Below are 25,472 nucleotides of genomic sequence, written 5' to 3' on the forward strand. Positions count from 1 at the left end.
ACTTTGTGGCTATGGTAACTAGTGAGTCGCTAAAGCGTGATGAGCAAACCCGGATAACGCGTGTGCCAATTATGGGACTTCCGATCACGGCCGGTTGTGACATTACACAACCCTGGTCTGTTGTGACGCCTCTTAGCGCTGCAGTGCCGTAGACTGCTGCGGAGTCGGAGATTTCCGAGATTCCAGTTGTTTTGAACGCGATATTAGCTGCCTGCAGACGATTGTGCCTGACTAGAAATACTGGAACTTTGGTAAGAAGTTGATGTTGTGCTTTTCGGTCAGTGCATGTTACACACAGATATTCACAGATGTCGAGGTTGAATGTTCAAAGGTTTTATGTAATGTTTAAAGGTTGTATATTGTGCTGATAAGAGTAGAAATTTGCATATTAAATCAGGCTTCTGTGTATAGTGGCCAGACTACTCTGACAGTGCAACACAGTTTTATTCCTGCCACTAGCACTGGAACAAAGCAGGTAACGATACTTTTTGATACACTTTAACTAATTTAACCGCTATATCAACCGATTTAACAAGACTCATCTTGCTGAATGTCACAAGCTAGAATAAGATTGCTGGCTACAATGTTGCAGACAGTTCGATCACTGTGCTCGAGGCTGCAAGGCTAGGCTAACTTCGTTGAGTCCATATCGGTGCAGACAGTTTATGAGCTAGTTAATAACCAGATTGAACTATTTAGCCAGTGGACTACTAGGCTTTGATTTTAACATCTGACAGTGGATGATATTTATCATCATGGATCAACTTTATGCTGTACAGCCCTTCTAGACATCTGGAGTTTGTCTCTGCATCTTGGATGCAACGTGGCACATACCAAACTAAAGTGAAAGACAGTGATTTCATTGTGCATTGTACACAACCCTGGTCTGTCGTACTGTTCTGGCCTGTCTATCCCACTGATCTGATCCATGGGGTAGATAATATATCTCTAGCCATGTAATGTAGGACACGTGTTACACCTTTGGCTTAGGGCTGTGGACCCGTGAGCACACAAACAAACCTTTATATTTATTTATTCTTAGCCCTTCCAATTGGTAGTTAGTATTGTCTCATTGCTGCAACTCCCGTATGGACTCGGGAGACGCGAAGGTCGGGAGCTGTGCGTACTCCAAAACACAATCGAACCAAGCCGCACTGCTTCTTGACACAATGCCCACTTTACCCTGAAGCCAGCCGCACCAATGTGTCGGAGGAAACAAGTACACTGCTCCAGTGTCAGCGTGCACTGCACCCGGCCCGCCACAGGAGTCGCTAGTGCGCGATGGGACAAGGACATCCCTGCCGGACAAACCCTCCCCTAACCCGGACAACGCTGTGCCAATTGTGCGCCGCCCCATGGTTCTCCCGGTCACGACAGAGCCTGGACTCGAACCCAGAATCTCTTTAGACCACTGCGCCACTCGGTAGGCCACACACAAACAAACCTACCCGTGTAACACCTGTCCCTCTCTACCAGCAGAGATGATCAACAGCCTGTTCTTGATCAACCCTTCGGGGGAGATCTTCCTGGAGAAGCACTGGAAAAGTGTGGTCAGTCGGTCGGTGTGTGACTACTTCCTGGAAGCCAAAGAGAAGGCTCTGGAACCTGAGGACGTTCCACCTGTCATACACACCCCTCATCACTACCTCATCAGCATCTACAGGTCATGCATGCAGTGTATTAGGAATGTATTCAGACCCCCTGATTTTTTTCCACATTTTGTTGCGTTACAGGCTTATGAAAAAAATTGATTCAATATTTTTTTCCCCTTAATCAATCTACACACACTGCCCCATAATGAACTAGTGAAAAACGTTTTTTTTTCGATATGTTTGCAAATGTATAAAACAGAAATCACATTTACATAAGTATTCAGACCCTTTACTCAGTACTTTGTTGATGCACCTTTGTCAGCAATTACAGCCTCAAGTCTTCATGGGTAGGATGCTAAAAGCTTGAAACACCTGTCTTTGGGGAGTTTCTCCCATTCTTCTCTACAGATCTTCTCATGCTCTGTCAGGTTGATGGGGAGCGTCGCTACACAGATATTTTCAGGTCTCTCCAGAAATGCTCAATCCGGTTCAAGTCCGGGTTCTGGCAGTGCCACTCAAGGACATTCAGAGATGTGACCCAAAGCCACTCCTGCGTTGCCTTGGCTGTGTGCTTAGGGTCCTGTTGGAAGGTGAATCTTCTCCCCAGTCTGATAACCTGCTCCAGAGCGCTCAGGACTTCATCAAGGATCTCGCTGTACATCTTTCCCTCGATCCTGACTAGTTTCCCAGTCCCTGCCGCTGAAAAACATCCCCACGGTATTCTTCATCGTAGGGATGGTGCCAGGTTTCCTCCAGATGTGACGCTTGGCAATTCAGGCCAAAGAGTTCAATCTTGGTTTCATCAGACCCGAGAATCTTGTTCCTCATGGTCTGAGAAGTCCTTTAGGTGCCTTTTGGCAAACTCCAAGCGGGCTGTTATGTGCCTTTTTCTGAGGAGTGGCTTCCGTCTGGCCTGATTGGTGGAGTGCTGCAGAGATGGTTGTTCTTCTGTGGAGATGGGAGAACCTTCCAGAAGAACCCTGGAGTTCTGTCAGTGACAATCAGGTTCTTGGTCACCTCCCTGACCAAGACCCTTCTCCCCCGAATGCTTAGTTTGTCTAGGCAACCAACTCTAGGAAGAGACTTGGTGGTTCCAAACGTCTTCCATTTAAGAATGACGAGGCCACTGTGTTCTTGGCAACCTTCAATGCTGCAGAAATGTTTTCTACCCTTCCCCAGATCTGTGCCTTGACACAATCCTGTCTTGGAGCTCTACGACAATTCCTTCAACCTCATGGCTTGATTTTTGCTCTGACATGCATTGTCAATTGTGGGATCTTATATAGACAGGTGTGTGCCTTTCCAAATCATGTCCAATCAATTGAATTTACCACAGGTGGACTCCAAGTTGTAGACACATCTCAAGGATGATCAATGGAAACAGGATGCACCAGAGTTCAATTTTGAGTCTCATATCTAAGGGTCTGAATACTTGCGTATATAAGGTCATTTCTAAAAACCTGTTTTCGCTTTGTCATTATGGGGTATTGTGTGTAGATTTGAGGGGAAACAAATCATTTAATCAATTTTAGAAAAAGGCTAACACAATGTGGGAAAAGTCAAGGGGTCTGAATACTTTCTGAATGCACTGTATGTATGCATAGAAAGACACGCTCGCACACACTATCACTATTTAGGAAACTGTCATATATCCAAAGCCAATGTAAAAACCTGCTCACTCAAGACAGACAGTTTTAAGGTCTGTCTTTATTAGTGTGTTTTTTTACAACATTTGTTTTGTATACAATGTATGAACATTGCTTCACACATTTTATTATTACAGGGACAAGCTGTTCTTCCTCTCTGTCATCCAGACTGAGGTTCCTCCGCTGTTTGTCATTGAGTTCCTGCACCGCGTCGCAGAGATGATCCAGGTCTGACACAACTCTAAGCCTGACAGATTGCCAGGATTAGTTCAACCTGACTAGTTCAACCTGGATTAGTTAACTATTTTATAACCAGTAATGTTTAAGTGTGTGTGTGTGCGTTTTTTTTCTGCAGGACTACTTTGGGGAGTGTTCGGAGACAGTAGTCAAGGACCACATGGTGATGGTGTATGAGCTGTTGGAGGAGATGCTTGACAACGGGTTTCCCCTGGCAACCGAATCTAACGTCCTCAAAGAGATGATCAGACCACCCACCATCCTCCGATCTGTTGTCAACACACTGACAGGTCGGAAGTTTACATACACTTAGGTTGGAGTCATTAAAACTCGTTTTTCAACAACTCCACAAATTTCTTGTTAACAAACTATAGTTTTGACAAGTCGGTTAGCAACTTTTTTCAGTGGGCATTGCGTATACTCACTTCTTAATCCCTACTGATATCAAAGTAGTGTAGTGGAGGTATACGACTGATCAGTTATGTAGTACAATAGAGAAATAATGCACAAAGTAGACTACACAATTTTTTAAATTGTACCTTTATTTAACTAGGCAAGTCAGTTAAGAACAAATTCTTATTTTCAATGACGGCCTAGGAACAGTGGGTTAACTGCCTGTTCAGGGGCAGAACGACAGATTTGTACCTTGTCAGCTCGGGGATTTGAACTTGCAACCTTTCTGCCCCAATCACAAAGCACGTGAAATATATTCACATGCACACAGCCTAGTTTCAGCAGAATATCATCTGCAGGCAGCAAGAGTGTGTAGCTCTTGCTGCCTGCAGGTTTTGGCATGGAACAGCTCACAGAAGAATGACATCGGTAGCCGGTAGAGTAGGAAAGATGTTTCAACTAACGATATGCGCCAGTAAATGCTAACTTAGGCAACAATGGTTATGCAAACCAGATATTGAAACAGTTTAGTCCGAAGTGTTATTTGTGTTGCTGCAATTGTCGTCATGCGCAATTTGCATCAGGGGCATAGACATGGATGCTCCTGGGTGGACAAAGACCCACCCACTGGGGAGCCAGGACCTGTCAGGCCCACACAATCAGATTGATGTGGTTTAAGCATTGTTGTGGACTTGGATCAAACTTTTGTTATTTGTATTAAAAAAATACGTAATTTTGAGAGTGAAAATCGGTAAAAATATATAGGATTTTTTTATTTTTTTATTGAAAAATATGATTTTTCAGACTGGTGCATTTCCTTCACGGGGTGGGCCGTTTGGGAACCTTTTGGCAAAATTAGCTTATACCCACTTCTCCAGGCACCACTACACCACTGCATAGGGCTGAGGGAAAAACAGCAGTTACACACTGCATTATTAGGATAAGCAGTCCATACACTGGGACATAAAAAGCCAGTAGGTTCCAATCATAACAATACAAAAACACAACCGTTAAGCATTTCCCAAGATAAATCTATTACTATTACTTCACATTGCAAAAAACATTTCACATTTAGCACACAAAGTAACGGGGACCTAGAGTTTAAAGTGGAACTGACAGTACTTTGTCTGTCAATGATCACAAGTCAGTCATAATGTGGCTAATAGGCCAGCGTATCGGTCTTAGGCACTAGAGGCGTCACTACAGACCCTGGTTCGATCCCAGGCTGTATCACAACCGGCCGTGATCAGGAGTCCCATAGGGTTGAGCACAATTGGTCCAGCGTCGTCCGGATTAGGGAAGGGTTTGGCCAGGGTAGGCCGTCATTGTAAATAAGAATTTGTTCTTAACTGACTTGTCGAGTTAAAGGTTAAATCAAATAAAAAATACAATTATTTAGCAAGCTAAAAACCCTGAGTCTATCGTTAGCTAGGTAGGATAATTTCATGTCATGCCATTGGAGGAGTGGGTGACTGACTGACTGACTTCTCCTCATATTGTCTTTTGGTGGTTATACACAGCTACAGGTTTCATTTCGTCAAGTTCTTGCAGGCTAACCAACTGTTATCCAGTTAGCGTATCTCTTGCATTTGCAAATTCACTCTGGTTATCTACTCCGATTTCAGAGCACTCCATCTAAATGTGGCAGAGCGCAGAACAACTGATACATTTACAAATGCTCAACAACCGCTGAATATGACTGGTGTCAGTAAACGTAGGCAAAAAAAGTAATAGTTAGTCAATGCTTTAGATAACAACATGTAAACAGCCTAACCAGTTCTGCTTCTGCGAGTAAAATGGTCAGAGTGAGGTGTTTTCTCATTTCTGTTTGGAAGTAGCAATCTAGCCAACTTTTGTCAGTTAGCTTGGGTGCTTGGTAGTGACAAGCATGCATTGGCAGGCAAGTTGCAGAAGGACGAGGAGACTACAATTCCCCGTTGTTTATCAGTGCAATTTTTACGGCCAGCTAGCTGAAAAAGTTATTTGGCAGTAAAAATTGCACTGATAAACCTCAATCAATCTAATTTAATTATAAAGCCTTTCTTACATCAGCTGCTGTCACAAAGTGCTGTACAGAAACCCAGCCTAAATTCCAAACAGCAAGCAATGCAGGTGTAGAAGCATGGTGGCTAGGAAAAACTCCCTAGAAAGGCCAGAACCTAGAAAGAAACCTAGAGAGGAACCAGGCTATGAGGAGTGGCCAGTCCTCTTCTGGCTGTGCCAGGTGGAGATTATAACAGAACATGGCCAATGGTTCACAAAGAAGGGCACCTACCTACTGGGTAAAAACAAAAAGCAGACATTGAGTTTCCCTTTGAGCATGGCTGTTATTAATTATACTTTGGATGGCGTATCAATACACCCAGTCACTACAAAGATACAGGCGCCCTTCCTAACTCAGTTGCCGGAGAGGAAGGAAATCGCTCCGGGATTTCACCATAAGGTCAATGGTGATTTTAAAAGAGTTTAATGGCTGGGATGGGAGATAACTGAGGATGGATTAAAAACATTGTAGTTACTCTACAATATTAACATAAATGACAGAGTGAAATGGATGAAGCCTGTACAGATTACAAATATTCCAAAACATGCATCCTGTTTGCAACAGGGCACTTAAGTACATATTGCAAAAAAAGAGGCAAGGAAATGCACTTTTTTATCCTGAATACAAAGTGTGATGTTTGGGGCAAATCCAACACTTCACTGAGTACCACTCTTCATATTTTCAAGCATGGTGGTGGCTTGTCATCGGCAAGGACTAAGGAGTTTTTTAGGATAAAAAGAAATGGAGAAGAGCTTAGCACAGGCAAAATTATAGAGGAAACTTGGTTTAGTCTGCTTATCAAGGCAACATTGAATGTTCCTGAGTAACTTAGTTACAGTTTTGACTTAAATCGGCTTCTAAATTTATGGCAAGACTTGAAAATGACTGTTTTGCAATGATCAACATCCAACTTGACAGTGCTTGAATCATTTTTTAAATAATGGGCAAATATCATACAATCCAGCAGTGCAAAAGCTCTTACAGCTATAATCGCTGCTAAACGTGACTCTAACATGTATTGACTCAGGGGGCTGAATACTTATCTAATGAAGAAATATTAGTGTTTTATTTTCCATTAAATTGTTTTAAATATTCTTCCACTTTGACATTGGAGTATTTTGTGTAGGTCGTTGACAAAAAATGACAAATCCATTTTAATCCCACTTTGTAACACAACAAAATGTGGAAAAAGTCAAGGGGTGTGAACTTTCTAAAAGCACTGTAGGTTGAGATAAAGTGACTAGGCAACAGGATAGATAATAAACTGTAGCAGCAGTGTATGAGTTAGTTTAAAAAGTGTGTGTGTGTGTGTTCCAGGGACCAGTAACGTTGGAGACACATTGCTAACTGGTCAGCTGTCGACCATCCCGTGGAGGCGGGCCGGAGTGAGGTACACCAATAATGAAGCTTACTTTGACGTGGTGGAGGAGATTGACGCTATCCTGGACCAATCAGGTAGGAGCAGTACTGACTTGTCCACCGGCACCACGGTGCAGAGATCCTGGAAGTCAGATCCAGAGGTTAAAGGTCAGGCATCAGGAGTTTGTGTGTGTGTGTGTGTCGTCTGTAAGCTGTGTTATGATTGGTTAACAGGTACAACAGTGTTTGCGGAGATCCAGGGCGTGGTCGAGGCGTGTGTCAAGCTGTCTGGTATGCCCGACCTCACACTCTCCTTCATGGTGGGCCCCCACACACACACTATATCAGGGTTGGGGTCCATTCGAATTGAAGGTAGTCATTTCAGGAAGTGATTTTACTTTTTAATAAAAAAATTGAAATAATAAATAACTTTTGAAAGTTACTTCTTGAATTGATTTCCTTCAATTCAAATTGACCACACACATACACACACACACACACACACACACACACACACGGGTGGCAGGTAGCCTAGCGGTTAAGAGCGCTGGGCCAGTAACCAAAAGGTTGCTGGTTCAAATCACCGAGCCAGGAAAGTGGAAAAATATTGCCGCTCTGCCCTTGAGCAAGGCAGTAAACCCCCAACAACAACTACTCCCCGGGTGCTGTGGACATTGATTAAGGCAGCCTGACACATTTCGGCTGAATGCATTCAGTTGTGCAACTAACTAGGCATTTCCCTTCCCACACACAGAGAGAGAGCCCCAGTGTATTGGTCTATTCATACTGCATTTTGTCATTGCAGAATCCTCGTCTCCTTGACGATGTGAGTTTCCACCCATGTGTTCGCTATAAACTCTGGGAATCTGAGCGCGTCCTCTCCTTCATTCCCCCTGATGGGAACTTCACCCTAATGACCTATCACGTCAATGCACAGAAGTAAGGCTTTAAACTCTGACCCCTAATCCTAACACTACCATGTCTATTATTTTCAGTCTGGTAGCCATCCCAGTTTAATAATAGTATTGGTAATATTCTATTTATTCTGTTATATTCTATGCAGTCTTGTAGCCATCCCAGTGTATGTGAAGCAGAGCATCAGTTTCTTTGAGTGTGGTTCTGATGGCCGTCTGGACGTGACCGTTGGACCGAAGCAGACCATGGGGAAGACGGTCGAAGGGGTGATGGTCACGGTCCACTTGCCCAAAACTATCCTCAGCATCAATCTGACTGCCACACAGGGCAGTTACACATATGACAATGGTACAAAGGTAACTACACGCCTACTACCCTGTTACCTTGTAACCTCTAACCCCTGAGCCTAACCACTACACAGAGTAGCTATACCTACGTCCCTATTTCCAAGTTAGACCAGGTAAACAGCAAATCAGCAGACATTACTATTAACAAACTTCTCCATCTCACAAGTACCCCTGAACCTAACCCCCCCCCCCCCCCCCCCCCTTCTCTCTCTTCTTCTTCCTCTCTCTCTCTCTCTCTCCCGCGCTCTCTTCTCTCTAGTTGTTAGTGTGGGACATTGGAAAGTTGAACCCACAGAAGCTTCCTAACTTGCGAGGTAGTCTGAGTCTGCAGGCTGGAGCCCCCAAACCAGAGGAGAACCCCAGTCTGAACATCGACCTGAAGATACAGCAACTTGCAATATCAGGTACCCCTGACCTGTAACTTTTGTCCCTTTCAGCCTCTCCCAATTGTTGGGTTATTCCAAATCGGTTCCTACTACCTAGCCCCCTTGTAGATCTGGAGGAATTGGATAAGTAGAAGTCTTATGGTAATTGTTTAGTCTTGCCTCCTTATTGACTGTTGAAATGGGACCATATTGCTTCCATTGATCCAATTTTCATAGATCTATGAGTGGCTCAGTAATAGGTGCTAGGGGTATATTTGGAATTAAGCTAATCTTTCTCTGTCTTTGCAGTAAAGTTTATTATGTTTGGGGTATTAACATGCTCTGTAAAAGGTTGTATTGCCATAGTAATACTGCATGCTAAATATCAATGTATACTCAGTTTATTAGGTACACCACCCCATTCACGAAAATGGTTCACTCCTACAGACAGTGAGCCGTGGCTGTGGCTTGCTATATAAATAAAGCAGTCAGACAGGCATCAAGGCATTCAGTTACTGTTCGATTGGACGTTTAGAATGGGCAAAACGAGTGACCTAAACTTTGAGCGTGGTATGATCGTCAGTGCCAGGCACGCCAGTTCTAGTATCTCAGAAACGGCCGACCCCTTGGACTTTTCATGCACGACAGTGTCTAGGGTTTACCGAGAATGGTAAGACAAAATAAAAACATCCAGGCAGTGGCAGTCCTGTGGGCGAAAACAGCTCGTTGATGAGAGGTCAAAGGATAAATGCAAGCTAACATGCAAGTCACAAATAAGCTAATAACGGTGCAGTACAAATTCTGAGAACGGCATCTCAGAATGCACAACTCGTCAGTCCTTGTCACAGATGGGCTATTGAAGCAGACAACCACACCGGGTTCCACTCCTATCAGCTAAAAACAAGAAGAAGCAGCTGCAGTGGGCACCAACACTGGACAATTGAATAGTGGAAAAACATTGCCTCCTCTGACAAATCCCAGCTCCTGATTAGTCATGCTGATGGCAGTCCGGATTTGGTGTAAGTATCATGAGTCCATGGCCACATCCTGCCTTGTTACAGGCTGGTGGTGTAATGGTGTGGGGAATATTTTTCGGGCACATGTTAGGTCCTCTTGATACCAATTGTGCAGCACTTCCGTTCCCTGAAAAATTCAGGTTGTTCTGGAGACATAGGGGCATCCTATACTGCACTACACTGAAAAAAATATTTAAATGCAATATGCAACAATTTCAAAGATTTTGTTACAATGGTTCATCTTTTAAAAGTTGCAGTGCAGCTTGCATGGTGCCACAGAATTTTATGGCACGTTTTTTAGGTGTGAACCACTGGTACCATTAATGCTTGTTAGTGCTAGTTTTTCGCCGTTGACGAATTGAACCCCTGTCCCCCGCGTGCCCGCAATCTCTAGTACAGGCCTTATTGAAGGCTACCAAATGCTTCTCAAAGATGCCCTCTGGGGGTCAAACTAGCACTAACTAGCATTGTAAATAAGAATTTGTACCTTAACTGATTCCATATGTGTTATTTCATAGTTGTGATGTCTTCACTTCTACATTGTAGAATAATAGTAAAAATAAAAACCCTGGATTGAGTAGGTTTGTCCAAACTTTTGACTGGTACCTGCTTAATTAATTTGATTTAATATTATGGTGGTTCTATTCCAAGGAAAACAAGAAACCCTCTGGGTTTCCGTTAGGATGGGGACGGGAAATATGACGCTGTACAACGTGATGGTCCGGGAGTACAGTACTGGTCTATTTAGCTAAAGAATGTAGTGTCCTGCGGGTGCGCAGGATACCGGGGTTCAATTCCCCGACGAGGCGGAAGGAGTAGGCTGTTCTTGTAAATAACAATTTGTTCTTAACTGACTTGCCTAGTTAAATAAATCCTATTTAAATAAGACCTACACCACTTTTAACATCACATTACTCAATACTAGTGAGACTCTTGTCGCCTACAGTATATCTAAAAAATATGATGTGACTCTCCGCCAATAATTACATATAAAGAGGATTGGAGGATATTTCTGTAATTCAGTGATATTTATTCCCGTAGTAATTCGTTATGGATCCATAACTAAATAAACATCAGCATTTTGAAAGAGTATTTTTATTATTTTATGAATGAAAGCATAAAGATGCCATTTATTAGTTACATTGTTTTAGTTTGAACCTGCAGACTGGCACTAAGAACAGAACAGCGGGAATGTTTCCCTAGTCAGCGCCATTATTAGTGCAATGCCCCTTAAAGTGTTGCCAGTGTGGCAGGGTGGGTGTCCACCCCCTTCCTCCTCCCTTTCCCATGGGCTAGGTCGGTCTTCTGTGCACGGCTCTGCGGCCCATCCCGTGCCCCCTGCCCTTGTGCCTTGAATCTCGCGCGCTTTCAGTGGATACAGCTGGAAAACTGCAATGCAGTCCCATTGTGCGCCACTCGGGAGCTGTGACCAATATATATTGTCCTGCTAATAACGGGGTTAATAATATATATGTGAGAATATCCAACGGGCTTTTATATAATTCTAAATGAATAATAATAGTCACTTTGTTTAAAAATAACAATATTTTGGAGATTTCGTTTTCAAATAACATAAAATGAGCGAGGAAAAAGGACATTCTTGAACATGGAGTGAGTGAGACATTGTTACTCATTTGTAAATCAAGCCAGTTGGTTATTTAGGAATATTTATTTCTGTTTTTAGAGGGAGAAAAACCAAAAACCTACAGTCATCTCATGGGTCTCTCAGTTGAGCCCACCACAGGTATTGAAGCAGCATCTGTAACACAGCTATGCAGTGTCTTAGACCATTGCGCCCCTCAAGAACTGTACAATGTGACCGGTTGGGAGTGGCATACAGTACTTCAGTAAGAGCAAAATAATCCTAAGCAATAAAAGAATAAAAACCTTTGTGTAACAACAGTTTTAGGAAGTAATATTGAAGTTGTGCACAATTATCAGTTTCTATTTAGGTTTGTCGCCCATTCATTGTCAGTTAGAGACACAGTAGGGCCCAAAAGCATAATCAATTCTCTAACTCCCCATTGCGCTGGTCTGGAGCAATAAAGTGGTGAAGCAGGGTACCGTACTAAACCACAAATTACCTCTAAGTCCCGCGGCGAAAGCTCACAACTTTTTAAAGGAGGAACCACTGTACAGTTCATATAAGTAAAGTAGGCCCCAATCTATGGATTTCACATGACTGGGACTACAGATATGCATCTGTTGGTCACAGATACCTTTTAAAAAAAGGGGTGTGCATCAGAAAACCAGTCAGTATCAAGTGTGACCACCATTTTCCTCATGCAGCGTGACACGTCTCATTTGCATAGAGTTGATCAGGCTGTTGATTGTTGCCTGTGGAATGTTCACTTCTCTTCAATGGCTGTGCGAAGTTTCTGGATATTGGCGGGAACTGGAACACGCTGTCGTACACGTCGATCCAGAACATCCCAAACATGCTCAATAGGTGACATGCCTGGTGAGTATGCAGGGCATGGAAGAACTAGGACATTTTCAGCTTCCAGGAATTGTGTAAGATCCTTGCTACATGGGGATGTGCATTATCATGCTGAATCAAGGTAATGGCAGCGGATGTTTGGCACGACAATGAGCCTCAGGATCTCGCCATGGTATCTCTTGCATTTTATCGATGGCAATTGGAATGCACATTGTGTTTGTTTTCCGTAGCTTATGCCTGCCCATACCATAACACCACCGCCATCATGGGGCACTCTGTTCACATCTTCACGGTACAGTTGAAACCGGGATTAATTTGTGAAGAGCACACTTTTGCTTCTTGATATGCCACACCTGTCAGGTGGATGGATATTCTTGGCAAAGGAGAAATGTTCACTAAACAGGGATTTGAACAAATTTGTGCACAAAATTTGAGAGAAGCTTTTTGTGCATTTGAAAAATGTATATGATCTGTTATTTCAGCTCATGAAACATGGGACCAACACTTTACATACATTTTTGTTCAGTATAAATGGGTGTACCTAATAAACCTCAGACTCAATGGAGAAAATGTGTGTCGATAAATGTTACAGTATAGGCGTTTTGATAAATGTGTAAATATATGGTAACTGTAAAGTTTATGGTAAATCCATGATATATTTAACCCAAAAACAATCTTTTAGTATTTTGTTTATTTGTCAACTGTTAATACATTCCCCAAAAATAGTGCATGTTAGCGGTCAAAATGTCAAGATAAAGAAAATTCAGTACAGAGCAAAACAAATGGTGATGCGTTTATGCTAACTGTGTTTTAGGACTGAAGGTGAACAGGCTGGATATGTTTGGTGAGAAGTACAAGCCTTTTAAAGGGGTTAAATACATCACCAAGGCTGGGAAGTTCCAGGTGCGGACTTGAAGAGTGAAACCTAAAGGTCATAGGTCAACTAGCCAACGTGCCTAATGCTCTGGGTCAAAGGTCAACTCTTAGACACGCTGGCTGTCAACTATTATGCTCTCTATTTGTAGTTCAGAGCCATGATCGGTCCATTATGACAAATGTCTGAAACTTGTAAAAAGGTTCACGTCACAGCAGACTGTTGTGGCTCTGCAACAGCAAACTGAATTGAGCTTTTTACATGCCCAGTGTCAACCCTTCTACCTTATGCCTTTTTATACCCCTATACTCCTTCTATATTAGGGACAGAGCCTGTATTAAATAACTTTGTTGTTTATTTAAATGTTTATTATTTGGATGGAATGGAGTTGTTGGTCTGCGAAGGGAATTGTTTTGGACAATCAACCTATTATTTCTCCTGTATCTGGAATTAAATAACCTCTACGGAATCTCACTGTGTTCCAGCACAGCCCACCTCTCGCTCTCTTGCTCACTCATCTCACCTCTTTCTATCTTCTATTTCTCTGCTTTAGCAGGTAAAGATTTAATATCTAGTTTTATATAAAGCATATTTTTTGACCATTTTATGACTAATAACCCTCTAATGCTGAGTAACTGCAACCAAGAGTGGAATCTCATTTGGTCATACATGGTGTTAATTAATATACAGGCTAACAATTACTGCAAGTATTAATAAATATACATAAAGTCACTACTGCATTTTTTTTTTATTATAAAAACCAGGGCCTTTTGGTTGTCCTAATGTTATTTTGCCTACAACCTTCCCACAACCTTCTGGGAATGGTGCAGGGTAGTTGCTTGGCTTTGGAACATTGTCAGCACAGTTAAAGAACTTGACAAAAAAGCATTATTGTCTTTGTATTTCATTACTTTAACAAAACGTTTCCTAAAAGTTCAAACATGGTTACATTTAATTTCAATTTTGGTAATGTTCTAGGAACATTCTCCAACTTGTTTGACATTGGGAATGTTCTCAAAGTTCAGAGAACAATAAGAAACAATGTTCTTCTGTGGAAATTTCAGTACTTCATAATGTTTTCTGCAGGTTTCCTCATGGTTATATTTAAAGTCATGTTCTCAGAACATTAAGAAAACTTGCCATAAAAACTAAAAGCAAGTATTTTGTAACGTTCTAAGAATGTTATTTAAAAACATTAATTCTCATCGTCAACTAAACTCTCTATCCTCTATCTTGTTAAGTGTGTTCAGGTGTGTTGGCCTGAACTTGTTTTCTTTGAAATGGGTTCTGTTTGAATAGACTAAAATGAACAGCTTTGTATGAGTTAAAAAAACATGGCATGCTAGCTCCTTCCTGGTGGTGCAGTGGACGAAATGCACGGATGAAGTCAAGAAGATCATAGGTTAGAATGTCACTGACGGGACGGCATGCCACAATAAAACATTTATGTTTGCATGATTTAATGCTTAAATTAGTTTCCATGAGCCGGGTGCTTGGAGTTCAGAACAGTTATCCCAAATGTAAGCTAGCAGTGTAATTAAGTCTTAGTGAAAGTTTGGGGTCACAACATTTTAGAATGTTCTCAAACTTATTTTATTACCAAATTCTTTTATTATTCATATAATGTTTTTAAAACCTCCCTGCAAACTAAAATGTGCATTCACAGAACAGGCAAAATGTTCACTTGGACCAATTGGAAACCAAATGCTTACGTTCCCACGTAAGTTCCAAGGAATGAAATGTGCTATCTGGAATTTGTCATGCCTGATACACAATAGACATTTTCCCATAGAGGGTTAGAGTAATGTTGTTAATGTGGATGCTACCATGATTATGCATAATAATGAATTAATCGTGAATACTGATGAGTGAGAAAGTTAGAGGCACAATGATCATCATGGCATTTTTCAGGATTAATTTATAAGTGTTCAGAAACATCTTATCTACACTGAACAAAAAAATTAAGATAAGCACAACATCTCCTTCGCATAGAGTTGATCAGGCTGTTGACCCACTCCTCTTCAATGGCTGTACGAAGTTGCTGGATATTGGCGGGAACTGGAACACGCTGTTGTTCACATCGATCCAGAGCATCCCAAACATCCTCAATGGGTGACATGTCTGGTGAGGATGCAAGCATTGAAAGAACTGGGACATTTTCAGCTTCCAGAAATTGTGTACAGATCCTTGCTACATGGGGCCGTGCATTATCGTGCTGAATCAAGGCGATGGCAGCGGATGTTTAGCACGACAATGAGCCTCAGGATTGCATCTCGGTATTTGCATTTATTTATTATGGATCCCCATTAGCTGCTGCCAAGGCAGCAGCTTCTCTTCCTGGGGTCCAGCAAAATTTAAGGCAGTTTATACCATTTTCTTTTTATAATACAATACATTCACAGATTTCACAACACAATGTGTGCCCTCAGGCCCCTACTCCACCACTACCACATATCTACAATACTAAATCCATCTGAATGTATAGTATTGTGTGTCTGTGCCAATGTTTGTGATGGAATCTCTGTGCGTTCAAATTGCTATTGATAAAATGCAAGCTTACGCCTGCCCATACCATAACCTCACCGCCACCAAGGGACACTCTGTTCACAACTTCGACATCAGCAAACCGCTGACCCACATGAAGCTATCTGCCCGGTACAGTTGAAACCGGGATTAATCAGTGAAGAGCACACTTTTCTAGCAATCAATCAGGTCAAGACCCTGGTGAGGACAACGAGCACACAGATTAGTTTACCTGAGACAGTTACTGACAGTTTGCAGACATTCTTCGGTTGTGCAAACCCACAGTTTCATCAGCTGTCTGGCTTTCTGGTCTCAGACAATCCCGCAAGTGAAGAAGCTGGATGTGGAGGTCGTGGACTGGCGTGGTAACACGTGGTCTGCAGCTGTGAGGCCGGTTGGACGTACTGCCAAATTCTCTAAAACAATGTTGGAGGTGGCTTATGGTAGAGAAATGTATATTAAGTTATCTGGCAACAGCTCTGTTGGACATTCCTGCACTCAGAATGTATATTGCACTCTCCCTTAACTTGAGACATCTTTGGCATTGCATTGTGACAAAATGCACATTTTAGAGTGGCATTTTATTGTCCCCAGCACAAGGTCCACCTGTGTAATGATCATGTTTAATCACGAACAGGGTTGTAAACAAATTTGTGCACAACATTTGAGAGAAATATGAGCTTTATGCGTATGGAACATTTCTGGGATCTTTTGTTTCAGCTCATGAAATATGGGACCAACACGTTGCCTTTTATATTTTTCTTCAGTGTACTCACTTAGAAAGAAAATTACTCCAGTCAGTTCATATTGGGCAAAACACAACCTGAAGCAAATGCATCCAAATAAAATTGTATTGGTCACATACACGTGTCTAGCAGATGTTATTTTAGGTGTAGCGAAATGCTTGTTTCTAGCTCTGACAGTGCAGTAATAGCTAAAAATGTCACAACATATACCCAATACACACAAATCTAAGTAAAGGAATATAATTAAGAATATATAAATATATGGACGAGCAATGTCAGAGTGGCATAGACTAAGATACAGTAGAATAGAATACAGTATATACATATGAGATGAGTAATGCAAAATATGTAAACATTATTGAAGTGACTAATGTTCCATTTATTAAAGTGTCCAGGGATTTCAAGTCTATGTACACTACTGTTCAAAAGCTTGGGATCACTTAGAAATGTCCTTGTTTTTGAAGAGCCACAGATGATGCACTCTCTATTGCACTCCACATTGTCCTTTCCCACCTGGACAAAAGGAACACCTATGTGAGAATGCTATTCATTGACTACAGCTCAGTGTTCACCATAGTGCCCTCAAAGCTCATCACTAAGCTAAGGACCCTCGGACTAAACACCTCCCTCTGCAACTGGATCCTGGACTTCCTGACAGGCCGCCCCCAGGTGGTAAGGGTAACAACACACACGCCACACTGATCCTCAACACAGGGGCCCCTTAGGGGTGCATGCTCAAGCCCCTCCTGTACTACCTGTTCACTCATGACTGCATAGCCAGGCACGACTCCAACAGCATCATTAAGTTTGCCGATGACACAACAGTAGGCCTGATCACCGACGAGACAGCCTTAAGGGAGGAGGTCAAAGACCTGGCCATGATCAAGACAAAGGAAATGATTGTGGACTACAGGAAAAAGAGGACCGAGCATGCCTCCATTCTCATTGAACGGGCTGTAGTGGAGCAGGTTGAGAGCTTCAAGTTCCTTGGTGTCCACATCACCAACAAACTCATGGTCCAAACACACCAGACAGTCAAGAAGAGGGCACGACAAAGCCTATTCCCCCTCAGGAGACCCAAAAGATTTGGCATGGGTCCTCAGACCCTCAAAGTTCTACAGCTGCACCATCGAGAGCATCTTGACTGGTTGTATCACTGCCTGGTATGGCAATTGCTTGGCGTCCGACCTATAGAGGGTAGTTCGTACGGCCCAGTACATCACTGGGGCCAAGCTTCCTGCCAAGCAGGACCTCTATACCAGGCGGTGTCAGAGAAAGGCCATAAAAATTGTCAAAGACTTCAGCCACCCTAGTCATAGACTGTTCTCTCTGCTTCTGCACGGCAAGTGGTACCGGAGCTAGTCTAGGTCCAAAAGGCTTCTTAACAGCTTCTACCCCCAAACTATAATACTCCTGAACAGCTAATCAAATGTCTACCCAGACTATTTGCATTGACCCCCCCACCCGCGTACGTTGCTGCTACTCTGTTTATTATCTATGCATAGTCACTTTTTTTACCTACATGTACAAGAATTTCACTAAGGTGTTGTTGCATTCAGCGCATGTGACAAATAAAATGTGATTTGATTTATAAGGAAGTCAGTCAATTGAAATAAATTCATTAGACCCTAATCTATGGATTTCACTATGGATTTCACGACTTGATTTCACTACAGATATGTATCTCTTGGTCACAGATACCTTTAAAAAATTGTTGGATCAGAAAACCAGTCAGTATCTGTTGTGATCCCCATTTGTCTCATGCAGCGTGACAAATCTCCTTCGCATAGAGTTGATCAGACTGTTAATTGTGGCCTGTGGAATGTTTTCCCACTCCTCTTCAATGGCTGTGCGAAGTTGCTGGATATTGGCGGGACTGGCACACACTGTCTTACACGTCAATCCAGAGCATCTCAAACATGCTCAATGGGTGACATGTCTAGTGAGTGTGCAGGCCATAGAAGAACTGGGACTGGGATTTTCAGCTTCCAGGAATTGTGTACAGATCCTTGCTACATGGGGCATTGCATTATTATGCTGAAACGAGGTGATTGTGGTGGATGAATGGCACATTTTATTGTCCTTTTATTGTCCCCCAGCACAAGGTGCACCTGTGTAATGATCATGCTGTTTAATCAGTTTTTTGATATGCCACACCTGTCAGGTGGATGGATTATCCTGGCTAAGGTGAAATGCTCACTAACAGGGAAATAAACTAATTTGTGCACAAAATTTGAGAGAAATAAGCTTTTTGTGTGTATGGAAAATATCACTACATGTTGCATTTATATTTTTTTCAGTATACTGAACTTTTTACTACTTTAATACATCATTGAATTTGTTCCAATACTTTTGGTCCCCTAAAATTAGGGGACAATGTACAGAAGTGCTGTATTTTGTAAGCGGTTTATCTGATATGGATGAAAATAGCCTTAAATTAAAGGGTCTGCACCTTAACCTCCTTAGTCATTGTATCATTTCAAATCCAAAGTACTGGAGTACTTGATCTCACTCTAATTCCATTTTGACATTATGCAGTATTGTGTCTAGGCCAGTGACAAAATGTATTTTAGCAATTTTAAATTCAGGCTGTAACAACAATGAGGAAAAAGTCAAGGGATGTGAATACTTTCTGGAGGCACTGTAGATGTAATATATAAATGAAAGACAAAATATATTTTAATGTTGTTTTCTTTATTATTCCAAGGCACAATACAATGTATGTGTTGGCAGGCTGTCTGACAGTGTTTTATACGTACATTCACAGAATACACACCCTAACCCTGTGCACACAACACACCTATACATGGACAGGGGGCTCAGTGACTACATGCTCAATATGTAACCATAATAACATAAATAAAGATGGTTAACAAGTGGGGTATTCCAGATATCGGGACTATCAAGTTAGCCACCAAACTTTAATAAATAGTCACATTTCTCAAAAACTTTTAAGTTATTTCAAGCAATTTTGGAAAGTTAGCTGGCTAAAAATAAAATTCTACATTTTTAGAACTGCCACCTGTACTGTACCAGCATAAACCACAGTATTGACAGCCTTAAACCCAGCTTGTAGGCTGCTTTACCCTAAGCAGTACTGTGGTGCTTTACCGGCCTTAACCATTACAGCTTAATACCAATACTTGCATGCGCACACACACATAAACATATATCACAGACAAACACATTCACACTGATAGAGCAGGTGGATGGGATGTGTAACTGTAAAGATTGGCTTTAGTGTTCACTCATGAAAAAGTACCAAACTAACAGTTCAACTGTTACCTGGAACATACAGAAAATAATAATCTAATCAGTGTCACAATCACACTGCAAAACAATCTTATTTAATTGTCTTTTTGAACTCCAGAAAACAAGATTCTAATAAAGTTGAGTACATTCAGTGTTTTCTAACTGGATCTTTACAATCTGCATTAATTGTGCTTTTAAGGTTGTCAGAAAGTCCTATCATACACTACATGACCAAAAGTATATGGACACCTGCTCATCAAACATCTCATTCCAAAATCATGGGCATTAAAATGGAGTTGGTCCCTCCTTTGATGCTATAACAGCCACCACTCTTCTGGGAAGGCTTTCCTCTAGATGTTGGAACATTGCTGCGTTGACTTGCTTCCATTCAGCCGCAAGAGCATGCATGAGTGAGGTCGGGCACTGATGTTGGGTGATTAGGCCTGGCTCGCAGTTGGCGTTCCAATTCATGACAAAGGTGTCCAATGGGGTCAAGTTCTTCCACACCGATCTCGACAAACCATTTCTGTATAGACCTTGCTTTGTGCATGGGAGCAGTGTCATGCTGAAACAGGAAAGGGCCTTCTACAAACTGTTGCCACAAAGTTGGAAGCACAGAATTGTCTAGAATGTCATTGAATACTGTATCGTTAAGACTTCCCTTCACTGGAATTAAGGGGCCTAGTCCGAACTTTGAAAAACTTCCCCAGTCCATTATTCCTCATCCACCAATCTTTACAGTTGATACTATGCATTGGGGCATGTAGCTCTTTCTTGGGAAACAGCAAACCCAGATTCGGCCATCAAGACTGCCAGATGGTGAAGCGTGATTCATCACTCCAGAGAACGCGTTTCCACTGCTCCAGAGTCCAATGGCGGAAAGCTTTACACCACTCCAGCCGACACTTGGCATTGCACATGGTGATCTTAGGCTTGTGCTGCTCGGCCATGAAAACCCATTTCATGAAGCTCCCGACGAACAGTTCTTGTGCTGACGATGCTTCCAGAGGAAGTTTAGAACTCGGTAGTGAGTGTTGCAACCGAGGACAGACAATTTTTACGCGCCTCTGCACTCTGTGTTACCTTTCTGTGAGCTTGTGTGGCCTACCATTGAGCCTTTGTTGCTGCTAGACGTTTCCACTTCACAATAGCAGCACTTACTGTTGACCGTGGCAGCTCTAGCAGGGCAAAAATATGATGAACTGACTTGTTGGAAAGGTGGCATCCTGTTGGAAAGGTGCCACGTTGAAAATCACTGATCTCTTCAGTAAGGCCATTCTACTGCCATTGTTTGTCTCTGGAGATTGCATGATTGTGTGCTCGATTTTATACACCTGCCAGCAACGGGTGTGGCTGAAATAACCAAACCCACTAATTTGAAGGGGTGTCCACATACTTTTGTATATACACTGTTGTTCAGAAGTTTGGAGTCACTTAGAAATGTCCTCGTTTTTGAAAGAAAAGCTAATTTTTTGTCCATTTAAAATAACATCAAATGGATCAGAAATACAGTTTAGACACGTTGTAAACGACTATTGTAGCTGGAAACGGCAGATTCTTTTGTGGAATATCTACATAGGCGTTCAGAGGCCCATTATCAGCAACCATCACTCCCGTGTTCCAATGGCACATTGTGTTAGCTAAAAGGCTAATTGATCATTAGAAAACCGTTTTGCAATTATGTTAGCACAGCTGAAAACTGTTGTGCTGATTAAGGAAGCAATAAAACTGGCCTTAAGCAATAAGACTGACGAGTTTCAGAAGAAAGTTTTGTTTCTAGCCATTTTGAGCCTGTAATCAAACTCACACATGCTGATGCTCCAGATACTCAACTAGTCTAATGAAGGCCAGTTTCATTGCTTCTTTAAATCAGCACAACAGTTTTCAGCTGTGCTTACATAATTGCAAAAGGGTTTTCTAATAATCAATTAGAATTTTTTAAATGATAAACTTGGATTAGCTAACAATGTGCCATTGGAACACAGGAGTGATGGTTTCTGATAATGGGCCTCTGTACGCCTATGTAGATATTCCATTAAAAAAATCTGCAGTTTTTTAGCTACAAAAGTCATTTAAAACATTAACAATGTCTACATTGTATTTCTGATCAATTTCATCTTATTTTAATTGGCAAAATTTCTAAGTGACTCCAAACTTTCCAACGGTAGTGTATAGTGTATGTTCATATACAGTGGTGTAAAACAAAGTCTTTGGTGATGTTTGTGACATGTCAAATAAAATTCAGTAAAAACACAGGAAGCATCTCTTGAGCACCAACCAACACGCCAGCCTGACAGCTTCCAGAAGTCAATAAATAGCATATCACTCACTTCATATCATATTAACATCATACAAACAAAGCTGTCACTGTACGTCACATGCTATTCCCTATGTAGTGCTCTACTTTTGATCAGGACCCATAGGGCTGTAGTCAAAAGTAGTGCGCTATATAGGGAATAGGGTGGCATTTAGAACCCATTCATTGTGTACCAGTGGTTGAAGTGGGCCGGTGACATTCATTTAGAATGGGACAGGTAAAAAAAGAAGTCACCATGTTTAGAAAATATAAAAACTCTTCATGCTAAAAAAAACTCTTGAAACCTAACATACAAAAAATATATATTGAAGCTGTTGTCCTACATAATAACATGGTAATGGATAAATTGAACTTTGGAGCTAACAACTCAAACTTATTTCAACAGGGATGTCGTTAAGTGTACTCTACTAACTACACATAGAGAGTATGCCGTAAAACTACACCTGTTTGTTTGTATGTGTGTGTTGGCACCAGTGTGTGTTACTGGTACCAGGGGGTCTTGCGGACCCAGCGCAGGGTGAAGCCTGCATCGGTGCGGATCTTGATTGAAGCAGCCTCGGCCTCTCTCACTGTCTCCTTGACTGACTGCATCAGGTTCTGGGCATTATGGACCAGCATCTCTGTAGCCTGGATGTTGGAGGGAGAGAGTGAGAGAGAGGTTAAACACTGTGGCCATTGGGGGAGCAAGGGAGTTGAAACAGGTTTGAAAATATATAGAGTGCCTTCAGAAAGTATTCAGACCCTTGACTTTTTCCACATTTTGTTAGGTTACAGCCTTATTCTAATATCGATTAAATTGTTTTTATCCTCTACACACAATACCCCATAATTACATAGCAAAAATAGGTTTTTAGACATTTTTGCTCATATATATATAATTTTGCACGCCCAATTTTTCAGTTTTTGATTTGTTAAAAAAGTTTGAAATATCCAATAAATGTCGTTCCACTTCATGATTGTGTCCCACTTGTTGTTGATTCTTCACAAAAAAATACAGTTTTATATCTTTATGTTTGAAGCCTGAAATGTGGCAAAAGGTCGCAAAGTTCAAGGGGGCCGAATACTTTCGCAAGGCACTGTATATATATATATTATATCACATTTATATAAGTATTCAGACCCTTTACTCAATACTTTGTTGAAGCAGCAAATACAGCCTCGAGTCTTGGGTATGTATTTGGGGAGATCTCTGCAGATGTTCAATCGGTGTTCAAGTCCGGGCTCTGGCTGGGCCACTCAAGGACATTCAGGGACCTGTCCCGAAGCCAGTCCTACATTGTCTCGTTGTCCTGTTGGAAGGTGAACTTTCCTCCCCAGTCTGACATCATGAACGCTCTGGAGCAGGTTTTCATCAAGGATCTGCTCTGTTCATATTTCCTTCGATCCTGACTAGTCTCCCAGTCCCTGCTGCTGAAAAACATCCCCACAGCATGATGCTGCCACCACCATGCTTCACTGTAGGGATGGTGCCAGGTTTCCTCCTGACATAATGCTTGGCATTCAGGCCAAAGAGTTGAATCTTGGTTACATCAGACCAGATAATCTTGTTTCTCATGGTCTGAGAGTCTTTAGGTTCCATTTGGCAAACTCCAAGCAGGCTGTCATTTGCCTTTTACTGAGGAGTGGCTTCTGGCCTGATTGGTGGAGTGCTCCAGAGATAGTTGTCCTTCTGGAAGGTTCTCCCATCTCCACAGAGGAACTCTAGAGCTCTGTCAGAGTGACCATCGGGTTCTTGGTCACTTCCCTGGACTAAGGTCCTTCTCCCCCGATTGCTCAGTTTGGCCGGGTGGCCAGCTCTAGGAAGAGTCTTTGTGGTTCCAAACTTCTTCCATTTAAGAATGATGGAGGGAATTGTGTTTTTGGGGACCTTCGAGGCTGCATACATTTGTTGGTACTCTTCCCCAGATCTGTGCCTCGACACAATCGTCTTGGAGCTCTACGGACAATTCCTTCATGGCTTGGTTTTTGCTCTGACATGCACTGCCAACTGTGGAACCTTGTATAGACAGAGTGTGTGCCTTTCCAAATCATATCCAATCAATTGAATATTCCACAGGTGGACTCCAATTAAGTTGTAGAAACATCAAAGGATGATCAATGGAAACAGGATGCACCTGAGCTCAATTTCAAGTTTCATAGCAAGCTGTCTGAATACTTATGTAAATAAGGTATTTCTGTTTTTTTTACTTTTAATACATTTTTTTTTTACATTGAAAAACCTGTTTTCGTTTTGTCGGTATGAGGTATTGTGTGTAGATTGCTGAGGATTTTTTTTCTTAATTTTCTCTCTCACTTGTTCAGACTCCTCCTCGCTGATGTTGGTTCGTCCCAGCATGGTGGCTTTGACTGTTGACAGGATCTTCAGCTGAGTACTGATGGTGGGGATACGCTCACACACCTGGATACAAACAGCATGTTACAGTACACCCCCTGAGTGAGTGTGCGTGCAGGTGCGTGTTTGTATGTGCGTGCTTGAGTACCTGCAGCAGGTTGGTTCTGATGCGTCGGTCAGTACACTGCTTGGCCACCTCTTTGGCCAACCTGGTGACCTCATCCGAGGCTTTGGCAATGTCTTTAGCACACTGGATCATAGCCCGCTTATTACCGCTGCCGCCACGTACCAACCGGGACATCTCAGCCATCAGCAACGCCATCCTCTTGGCCGCCGCAATGATGTCATTTCCCTGTGGAGGAAGGGTGAAGGGTGTGATGGGGGAGATTGGGGGAGGGACAATGGGAAAGAAGGAGTTAGTATTGTGGATGGGTGGGGTACTCCTGAATGCATCTGACGTGTTTCACGTTCCACATCTCCATGCCTCTGTGTTAGTCTTTCATACATATATGTTCTCAGACATTGATCTTCAATGGTTGACGATCATGTGTAATGAAAATGTGTTGTCCAAAAGTTCGTTTTCTTGAGCTTGATTTAGAATGTTTTACAACACTCAGGCATGCACGTTCACACACACTCACATACATCGCCGATAGCTTATACCATGTGATGATGGTCAGGTGGAGGTTAATATTTATCATCAGGCAAAGCAGGAAGTGTCATCCTACCAACAGCAGGCAGCTAGGAACACTACATCACCCAGAAAGTATTGAGAAACTGTCATCCTTGGCTTCACAGGTTGGACAAAGGCAGAGTCAGAGCGTCTGGCTCCTACTCTAAACCACATAGTTACCCAAGGGAGGGACTTGAGAAGCCAGTATCAGTTTATCCAGCAGGTGCAACAAAGGTGCCATTCCAACAACAATCCTCACAGGCAACCTTAACCCCAACAACGCAATGTAAACACAACTGTGTGTCAACTAAGTGTCCAGGAGTAATGCAGCAGCCATAGCTGATTGGATGTCCCCATGGTTACAGCAGGATGCAGAGCCGAGAGTTTCCATAGTAGCGGTG

At 42.2% G+C, this 25,472-nt stretch overlaps 2 protein-coding genes across 15 annotated transcripts in view; one reads left to right on the top strand and one right to left on the bottom strand.

Annotated features, from left to right (window-relative positions):
- The first annotated feature begins 50 nt into the window (after nucleotides 1-50).
- Nucleotides 51-14,686, top strand: LOC109876118 (AP-3 complex subunit mu-1). Of its 7 annotated transcripts, none has more exons than XM_031835928.1 (10): nucleotides 51-251; nucleotides 1,477-1,663; nucleotides 3,376-3,466; nucleotides 3,594-3,765; nucleotides 7,230-7,367; nucleotides 7,506-7,591; nucleotides 8,077-8,210; nucleotides 8,335-8,542; nucleotides 8,793-8,937; nucleotides 13,169-14,686. In XM_031835928.1, the coding sequence occupies exons 2-10, from the start codon at nucleotides 1,482-1,484 to the stop codon at nucleotides 13,267-13,269; spliced, it is 1,257 nt and encodes a 418-aa protein (XP_031691788.1). In that variant the 5' UTR covers nucleotides 51-251; nucleotides 1,477-1,481; the 3' UTR covers nucleotides 13,270-14,686. The 7 variants fall into 7 exon arrangements, with proteins under 7 accessions (XP_031691788.1, XP_031691785.1, XP_031691790.1 ...); XM_031835925.1 differs by having other exon boundaries at nucleotides 68-251; nucleotides 1,480-1,663; XM_031835927.1 differs by lacking the exon at nucleotides 51-251 and adding an exon at nucleotides 267-475.
- Nucleotides 14,687-21,855: 7,169 nt separating this feature from the next.
- LOC109876120 (vinculin) overlaps nucleotides 21,856-25,472 on the bottom strand; it is a 46,604-nt gene continuing 42,987 nt past the window's right edge. For 5 of the 8 annotated variants that reach the window (XM_031835935.1, XM_020468579.2, XM_031835932.1 and 2 more), the window contains 3 exons: nucleotides 24,547-24,750; nucleotides 24,360-24,464; nucleotides 22,547-22,693 (listed from right to left, as the gene is read on the bottom strand). In XM_031835935.1, coding sequence (XP_031691795.1) covers nucleotides 22,547-22,693; nucleotides 24,360-24,464; nucleotides 24,547-24,750 — 456 coding nt within the window. Of the gene's footprint in view, nucleotides 22,694-24,359; nucleotides 24,465-24,546; nucleotides 24,751-25,472 lie in introns of those variants that run through there. The other 3 variants (XM_031835933.1, XM_031835931.1, XM_031835936.1) reach the window with 2 other exon arrangements.

Source organism: Oncorhynchus kisutch, linkage group LG11, assembly GCF_002021735.2.
Source record: "Oncorhynchus kisutch isolate 150728-3 linkage group LG11, Okis_V2, whole genome shotgun sequence".
Taxonomy (NCBI): Eukaryota; Metazoa; Chordata; class Actinopteri; order Salmoniformes; family Salmonidae; genus Oncorhynchus; species Oncorhynchus kisutch.